The 9,698-nt window shown below is 44.8% G+C and overlaps 1 protein-coding gene across 1 annotated transcript in view; it reads left to right on the top strand.

The window, feature by feature from the left end:
- Positions 1-9,698, top strand: part of LOC124011338 (GPI ethanolamine phosphate transferase 2-like) — a 134,254-nt gene that overhangs the window by 85,521 nt on the left and 39,035 nt on the right. The window contains exon 9 of the mRNA XM_046324617.1: positions 4,135-4,571. Coding sequence (XP_046180573.1) covers positions 4,135-4,571 — 437 coding nt within the window. The remainder of the gene's footprint in view (positions 1-4,134; positions 4,572-9,698) is intronic.

Below are 9,698 nucleotides of genomic sequence, written 5' to 3'. Positions count from 1 at the left end.
TGATTATGTTAAGATTGATTGTTTTTTTATAAGATAAGTTTAATGCTAGCTAGCACCTTACCTTGGCTCCTTTCTGCACTCGAGTAACAGGTGGTTAGCCTGCCATTCAGTCTCCTCGTGGATTGCAAGTAAAAAAGCTAACATTTAAGTTCCCTGCTCAGAACATGAGAACATGTGAAAGCTGGTGGTTCCTTTATAGTCTTCAATATTTCCAGTTAAGAAATGTTAGGTTGTAGTTATTATAGCACTATTTCTCTCTCTATCATTTGTATTTCATATACTTTTGACTATTGGCATCCTTCAATATTTCCAGTTAAGAAATTTTAGGTTGTAGTTATTATAGGACTATTTCTCTCTATATCATTTGTATTTCATATACTTTTGACTATTGCCAGCCTCATCTCGGGAGTTGATGGGCTTGAAGTCATAAACAGTGCTGTGCTTCAAGCATTGCGAAGAGCTGCTGGGAAACGCAGGAAAGTCCTGTTTGAATGAATGCTTACCAGCCTGCTGCTGCCTACCACCGCTCAGTCAGACTGCTCTATCAAATATCAAATCATAGACTTAATTATAATATAATAAACACACAGAAACACAAGCCTTATGTCATTAATATGGTCAAATCCGGAAACTATCATTTCGAAAACAAAACTATTATCCTTTCAGTGAAATACGGAACCGTTCCGTATTTTATCGAACGGGTGTCAACCCTAAGCCTAAATATTGCTGTTATATTGCACAACCTTCAATGTTATGTCATAATCATGTCAAATTCTGTCAAATTCATTACGGTCTTTGTTAGGAAGAAATGGTCTTCACACAGTTCACAATGAGCTGTCCAGACTGCTGCAATATACCATGACGCTAATGCGCTTTTGTTAAATCATCACCCGTTTGGCAAAGTAGGCTGTGATTCGATGATGAATTAACAGGCACCTCATTGATTATTTGCAACGCAGGACAAGCTAGTTAAACTAGTAATATCATCAACCATGTGTAGTTAACGAGTGATTATGTTAAGATTGATTGTTTTTTTATAAGATAAGTTTAATGCTAGCTAGCACCTTACCTTGGCTCCTTTCTGCACTCGAGTAACAGGTGGTTAGCCTGCCATTCAGTCTCCTCGTGGATTGCAAGTTAATCGGCCATAATCGGCATCCAAAAATGGCTATTACCGATTGTTATGAAAACTTGAAATCGGCCCTAATTAATCAGCAATGCCGGTTGACCTCTACTATCAATAATTGTATTTATTTTCTTATCAACGGAACATGAAATACGGTAATATGCTTTTCTTCCCGGAGTCATGTCTGAACAAGGACATGGATAATATACAGTTAGCTGGGTTTTCTATGCATCGGAAGGACGGCAGTGTCTGGTAACATCGTGGGGGTGGTGTGTGTCTCTTTGTTAACAACAGCTGGTGCGCGATCTCTAATATTAAGGAAGTCTCAGCTTATTTAGAGATTTTCTAACTCGCCTGAGATGGATTACCTCATGATAAACTGTAGACTATTATTTACCATGAGTTTTATACCCTTATTTTTCCATGGCGGTCTATTTACCACCACAAAACTATGCTGGCACTAAGGATGCACTCAACGAGCTCTACAAGACCATAAGCAATCAAGAAAATACTCATCCATAGGTGACACTCCTAGTGGCCTGTGATTTTAATGCAGAAAAACTGGAATCTGTTTTACCTCATTTCTACCAGCATGTCACCTGTGCAAAAAAAAAACTCTAGATCACCTTTATTCCAAACACAGAGACACATACAAAGCTCTCCCTCTGCCTTCATTTAGCAAATCTGACCAGAACTCTACTTTCCTGATACCTGCTTACAAGTGAAAACTCAAACAGGAAGTGGTCCAATGAAGCAGATGCTAAGCTACAGGACTGTTTTGCTAGCACAGACTGGAATATGTTCCGGGACTCATCCGATGGCATTGAGCAGTTTACCACCGCAGTCACTGGCTTCATTAATAAGTACAGCCTGTAATAACTACATGTTTCAAGCAAACCACCATAGTCCCTGTGCCCAAGAACAACAAGGTAACCTGTCTAAATGACTACCGCCCCGTAGCACTCACATCTATCTGTAGCCATCAAATGCTTTGAAAGGCTGGTCATGGCTCACATCAACACCATCATCCCAGAAACCCTGGACACCCTCCAATTCGCATACCGCCCCCAACAGATCCACCAACGACACCATCTCTTTTGCACTCCACACTGCTCTTTCCCACCTGGATAAAAAAGGAACACACACGTGAGAATGCTGTTCATTGACGACAGCTCAGCGTTCAACACCACAGTGCCCTCTAAGCTCATTGCTAAGCTAAGGACACTGGGACTGAACACCTCCCTCTGCCAATGGACCCTGGACTATTTACATTGACTCGCTTTTATTATATTCATGAATTTGTTTATATTTTTTTGCACCAGCTCTATGCACACTCAGGAGACTTCACCAACCCACTCATACATACTACACTGATACTCCAACACAAATAAAACACTCTACATAGACTCACACACACACGCGCCTATTAATGCCACACACTAACACACAGACACACTTTCACACTCTTTGACGCTCTTCACCCACGCTGCTACTCTGTTTATCTATCCTGATTGCCTAGTCACTTTACCCTTACCTACACGTACATATTACCTCAACTACCAACACTGCTGCTACTCTGTTTATTATCTATCATTTTTGCCTAGTCACTTTACCCCTACCTACACGTACATACTGTATTACCTCAATTACTTCAATTACCTGGTACCCCTGCACATTGACTCGGTACTTGTAAACCTTGTACATGGCCTCGTTATTGTTATTTTATTGTGTTACTGTAACCTTTTTTGTACTTAGGAAGTATTTGTCTTTGTAACTCTGCATTGTTGGGAATGGGCTTGTTAGTAAGTCTACACCTGTTGTATTTGTCGCATGTGACCAATAAAATGTGATTTGATTCGAATGTTGTTCCTGACTGTATATAGCCACGGTTTGACACTCATTTTGGTTAGCCATAAGCAGACAGTACATTAAATCCTGGCCAGCCCCAACAAATCTGAGAAATTGGCAGATGTGAGACCATTCCAGGCAAATGCTGTTGCGATTCAAGTACCCTCCGTTCCTCAGCTCAGGGACCTTGAAGCAACAGAGGGAAAGAGGGATGATGAAGAAAGGAGAAATTAACAAAGAAAGGGTGTTCCCCCCCCCCTGACTTTGGTTTACACAAACAGAGTTCTGCTTACGCATTCCGTTTTCCCCTCTGCTGAGCTTGCGGCATGGTGCGCCCCTCCCGCCGATGCGTGAGTGGCACTTGGCGAGGACGAGCCCCTCTCTGTGGAGCAGCGTGTTACCGTGATACGCTACTGGGGGGGTCTGTGTTTATGGAACGCGATCACTTCACCTTCTTTTGTTTGTGTACTAATTCATTTCATGATGTTTCCTTTACTCGTACCATTTTGAGGGAGTGTGAGGGAAGGAAAATGAATACTACAATACAGACAATAGATTTCGATAGTCGGTCAATAGATTTGAGTGGCCCTGAAGCACGTTACACACACTCTGTCCCTGTGAGTTTTAGCTGCTGTCCCCAATGACAGTGTGTTAACTTAGTGGGATCAGAGGAGTCCACTTACTCACTCTGTCAGGCTCCCCCTGAGTACTGAGTCAACAACAAGCCCCAGGGGGAGTACTACAACTCAGTGTGGGGCGAAAACACACAGACACACAGACACACAAACACACGCATGGTCCTAAAGTAGAAATATACTCTCTCTTTGTTGTTGTGTTCTGCTTTCTAACAGCTTAGGTCAGGATCTTGGGAACGTCATCAAAAAGCCTTCTCTTTCTAGGTTGGGGCATCTGTGCTCCCTGATATGTTATTGTGTTAAAATGACTTCAACTAGAACGTATTGGCCGGGATTTTAATTGCAGTTTTTATCTTGATCGTTTTGGTAAGTTTAGGTTACTCTGTATTAATTGTATTGCTTTGATGTGAAGTCAACTCTATGCTGTGGTTTGGCCAATGTGTTTATGTGTAATTAGTTGTTTATATTCCAGTAGCGGCCTGTGAGCCTAATATGACATCTTCTCTTTGTCTCCTTCTCCCCTAGTCTCCATCCCGTGCCAGCGGCGGTGGGTGGTCGCTGTCGGAACTTGACATTCTGCTCCTGGCTGGCACAGCTGGCCACACCCTTAGCCTGTCGGCCAGCAGCTTCGTGGAGGAGGAGCACCAGGTCTGGTACTTCCTTCTCAACACCCTCTGTCTCGTCGTATTCCAGGACGTCTGTCGCAAGTACTTCCGGGAGCGCAGGGCCAACATCGGCGTCATAGGGTGTTCAGAGGACGAAGACTGCCTCTCTCCTTCCAAAGAGGAGGATGCGGTAGCCTCACCGTTGACTGATTTGGGGGTGACAGGCGCAGATTCAGAGAGGTGGCTGGCCCTGGCAACACCGCTGCTTACCCTGGCGTGTTGCCGTCTGCTGCGCTCGCTCAACCAGACCGGGGTGCAGTGGGTTCATCTGCCAGACCTGGGACACTGGCTCAACAGGTGAGTGTGCTGAGGTTTGAATAGACCGGAATACTTGTTATTTATTGTTGTGCTGTGTGTTACTTCACACAAGATAAATGTTGGCATAAGTGGAGTGCCATACACTACCATATAGTGGTAGTTGAATATATTACATTTTCTTAATTTGAAGCAGCCTTTAGGAAAATATCAGCATTTTTGTTAGCTTGCTTTTTGCCAGTTCAGATCCACTATTTGATACATAGACCAATTCATTAAAGCAACATTTTGCATAATTCTGCTTTGTGAAGGCCATCGGCAGTGCTTTCACGGAGAAGCGGTAGAACAAGTCTACTGCTTGAGTATAACAGTTCCTCCATCTTTTATTCATACCCCTATCATACACTCAGATCTATGCCCGGTTTCCAGCTTTCAACGGCTTTCACGACGCACTGTCACTGAAGTGCAACTCTACTTCTGAGTAAAAATGTGTCGTTCTGCCCCTGAGCAAGACAGTTAACCCACTGTTCCCCGGGGCGCCGAAGACGTGGATGTTGATTATGGCTGCCCCCCCCCCGGCACCTCTCTGATTCAGAGGGGTTGGATTAAATACAGAAGACTCATTTCAGTTGGAAAACTGACTAGGTTGACTCTCTGCTATGCAATCTGGTTTCAGAGCTGGTCATGGGTGCACCTCAGCCACGCTCAAGGTCCTAAACGATATCTTAACCGCCATCGATAAGAAACATTACTGTGCAGCCGTATTCATTGATCTGGCCAAGGCTTTTGACTCTGTCAATCACCACATCCTCATCGGCAGACTCGACAGCCTTGGTTTCTCAAATGATTGCCTCGCCTGGTTCACCAACTACTCCTCTGATAGAGTTCAGTGTGTCAAATCGGAGGGTCTGCTGTCCGTACCTCTGGCAGTCTCTATGGGGGTGCCACAGGGTTCAATTCTTGGACCGACTCTCTTCTCTGTATACATCAATGAGTTCGCTCTTGCTGCTGGTGAGTCTCTGATCCACCTCTACGCAGACGACACCATTCTGTATACTTCTGGCCCTTCTTTGGACACTGTGTTAACAACCCTCCAGGCAAGCTTCAATGCCATACAACTCTCCTTCCGTGGCCTCCAATTGCTCTAAAATACAAGTAAAACTAAATGCATGCTCTTCAACCGATCGCTACCTGCACCTACCCGCCTGTCCAACATCACTACTCTGGACGGCTCTGACAACTACAAATACTTAGGTGTCTGGCTAGACTGTAAACTCTCCTTCCAGACCCATATCAAACATCTCCAATCCAAAGTTAAATCTAGAATTGGCTTCCTATTTCGCAACAAAGCATCCTTCACTCATGCTGCCAAACATACCCTTGTAAAACTGACCATCCTACCAATCCTCGACTTTGCGATGCCATTTACAAAATAGCCTCCAACACCCTACTCAACAAATTGGATGCAGTCTATCACAGTGCAATTTGTTTTGTCACCAAAGCCCCATATACTACCCACCATTGCGACCTGTACGCTCTCGTTGGCTGGCCCTCGCTTCATACTCGTCGCCAAACCCACTGGCTCCATGTCATCTACAAGACCCTGCTAGGTAAAGTCCCCCCTTATCTCAGCTTGCTGGTCACCATAGCATCTCCCACCTGTAGCACACGCTCCAGCAGGTATATCTCTCTAGTCACCCCCAATACCAATTCTTTCTTTGGCCGCCTCTCCTTCCAGTTCTCTGCTGCCAATGACTGGAACGAACTACAAAAATCTCTGAAACTGGAAACACTTATCTCCCTCACTAGCTTTAAGCACCAACTGTCAGAGCAGCTCACAGATTACTGCACCTGTACATAGCCCACCTATAATTTAGCCCAAACAACTACCTCTTTCCCAACTGTATATATTTTATTTATTTATTTATTTTGCTCCTTTGCACCCCATTATTTTTATTTCTACTTTGCACATTCTTCCATTGCAAAACTATCATTCCAGTGTTTTACTTGCTATATTGTATTTACTTTGCCACCATGGCCTTTTTTTGCCTTTACCTCCCTTCTCACCTCATTTGCTCACATTGAATATAGACTTGTTTACTGTATTATTGACTGTATGTTTGCTTTACTCCATGTGTAACTCTGTGTCGTTGTATCTGTCGAACTGCTTTGCTTTATCTTGGCCAGGTCGCAATTGTAAATGAGAACTTGTTCTCAACTTGCCTACCTGGTTAAATAAAGGTGAAATAAATAAAATAAATAAATAGGTATTCCCCTTTCCATTCACACAACACAGGTGTGCCTTATTAGCTTGTGAAGATTACAGTTCTAGAGGGCCGACTCACAGGCAGTACTCTCTTCCCAGTCAGTTATGACTATGTTGTATGAAAGGAATACATATAGCTCATGGTAATACTGTTCCATAGGTCTCAACCCGCATGGTCTCAAGTCTTAGCCTGTCCAAGAGACTTCAGTTCCTGTGCTCATCCTCGTTTCCAACATGATTTTCCCTCCTTCCTGTTAAAGTGATGGTAGGACAAAAAGTACAACAACTACCTCTATGACCTCTGCAGAGTCATCAAATGAGCAAAATGACAATGTAAATTACGCTGGCTCCGCCGCTCGCCGCATGTGGCAGGGGCTACAGTCCATTACGGAATACAAAGGAAGATCCAACCGTGATCTGCCCAAATGATGCCTCTCTACTCGACCAACTCAATGCATTTTATGCCAGCTTTGAAAACAGCAACGTCGTGCCGGGTGGGATGGCCGTGACCCAGACGATTTGGTGATCTCGCTCTCCAAGGCCGACGTGAGAAACATCTTTAATCGGGTCAACACCTGCAAGGGCGCGGGACCGACAGTAATCCAGGGAGCAGTCTCAGAGCATGGGCAGAACAACTGGCGGGCATATTAGGGTACTTCTCAACCTCACCGTGTCCCAGTCTATAATCCACACATGTTTTAAGAAGACCACTATCATTCCTGTCCCCAAGAACTCTAAAGCTTCATGCCACAATGACTACCGCCCTATAGCACTCACATCTGTAATCATGAAGTGCTCTGAGAGGCTGGTTATGGCAACACATTAGCTCCATCATCCCAGACACCCTAAACCCACTTGTTTGCATACTGCCCCAACAGGTCCATAGATGACGCAAACTGAATTGCTTTCCACACTACCCTCACCCACTTAGATAAGAGGAATACCTATGTGAAAATGCTGTTCATTGATTACAGCTCAGCGTTCAACACCATTGCGTTCACACCTCCCTCTGCAACTGGATCCTGGATCCCTCAACACAGGGGCCCCACAGGGGTGTTTGCTTAGTCCCCTCCTCTATTCCTTGTTCACCCACAACTGCGTAGCCACGCACGACTCCAGGACCATCATCAAGTTTGCTGACGACCTGACGGTGGTAGGCCTGATCACTGGTGAAGATGAGTCAGCCTACAGGGAGGATGTCAGTGACCAGGCAGTGTGGTGCTAGAACAACAACCTCTCCCTCAATGTCAGTAAGACCAAGGAGCACGATGGGGCTGCAGTGGAGCAGGTCGAGATCTTCAAGTTCCTCGGTGTCCAAATCACTGAAGACTTAAAATGATCCAAACACAAGCGTACGGTCGTTAACATGGCGCGACAGCCCCGCTTCCCTCTCAGGAGGTTGGAAAAGTTTGGCATGGGCCCTCAAATCCTCAAAAAGTAAATGTCTGGTGTGGCAATAGCACCGCCCTCAATCACATGGCTCTACAGAGGGTGGTGGAGACAGCCCAGGACATCACTGGGGCACATCTCCTTGCCATCCAGTACATCTACACTGAACAAAAATATAAACGCAACATGTAAAGTGTTGGTCCCATGTTTCATGAGTTGAAATACAAAACTCCAGACATTTTCCATACGCACAATAATCATATTTCTCTTCAGTTGTGTGCACAAATGTGTTGACATCCCTGTTATTGAGCATTTCTCCTTTGCCAAGATAATTCATCCACCTGACAGCTGTGGCATATCCAGAAGCTAATTAAACAGTATGATCATTACACAGGTGCACCTTGTGCTTGGGACAACAAAATGGCACTTTATAATGTGCAGTTCTGTCACATAACACAATGCCACAGATGTTTCAAGTTTTAAGGGAGCGTGCAATTGGCATGCTGAGTGCAGGAATGTCCACTAGAGCTGTGTCCAGAGAATTTAATGCTGATTTCTCTACCATAAGCCACATCAACGTTGTTTTACAGATTTTGGCACTACATACAACCAGCCTTACAACCACAGACCACGTGTAACCACACCAGCTCAGGATCCCCACATCCGGCTTCTTCACCTGTGGGATTGTCTGAAGGGGCTGAGAGGAGTATTTCTGTCTGTAATAAAGCCCTTTTGTGGGAAAAACAAATTCTAGTTGTTTGGGTCTGGCTCCCCAGTGGGTGGGCCTATGCCCTCTAAGGCCCATGGTTGCACCCCTGCCCTGTCATGTGAAATCCATCGATTAGGGTCTAATGAATTTATTTAAATTGACTGATTTCTTTATATTTTTTAAAATCTTTGAAATTGTTGCATGTTGCGTACATTTTTTTATTCAGTATATATCAGGCAGTGTGGTCGGAAGGCCCAGAGAAAATATTAATGACTGCAACCACCCAAGCAATAGACTATTCTCTCTGCTTCCGCACAGGAATAGGTACCGGTGCATAAGTATGGCACCAACAGGCTCTTGAACAGCTTCTATCCCCAAGCAATAAGAATGATAAATAGCTAACAAAATAGCTGACACGGACGATCTGAGTAAACCTTGTATCTTTATTGACCTTTTATTGTTATTTTTGCACTTTCTCTATGCACACTCACTGGGCCCTACACACACACACACACACACACACACACACACACACACACACACACACACACACACACACACACACACACACACACACACACACACACACACACACACACACACACACACACACACTGGGCCCTACACACACACTCACTGGGCCCTACACACACACTCACTGGGCCCTACACACATACACTCACTGGGCCCTACACACACACTCTCACTGGGCCCTACACACACACACACACACACTCACTGGGCCCTACACACACACACACACACACTCACTGGGCCCTACACACACACACACTCACTGGGCCCT

The sequence above is a fragment of the Oncorhynchus gorbuscha genome, linkage group LG23 (assembly GCF_021184085.1).
Source record: "Oncorhynchus gorbuscha isolate QuinsamMale2020 ecotype Even-year linkage group LG23, OgorEven_v1.0, whole genome shotgun sequence".
NCBI classification, from domain to species: Eukaryota; Metazoa; Chordata; class Actinopteri; order Salmoniformes; family Salmonidae; genus Oncorhynchus; species Oncorhynchus gorbuscha.
This window is presented reverse-complemented; position numbering and strand designations above follow the sequence as displayed.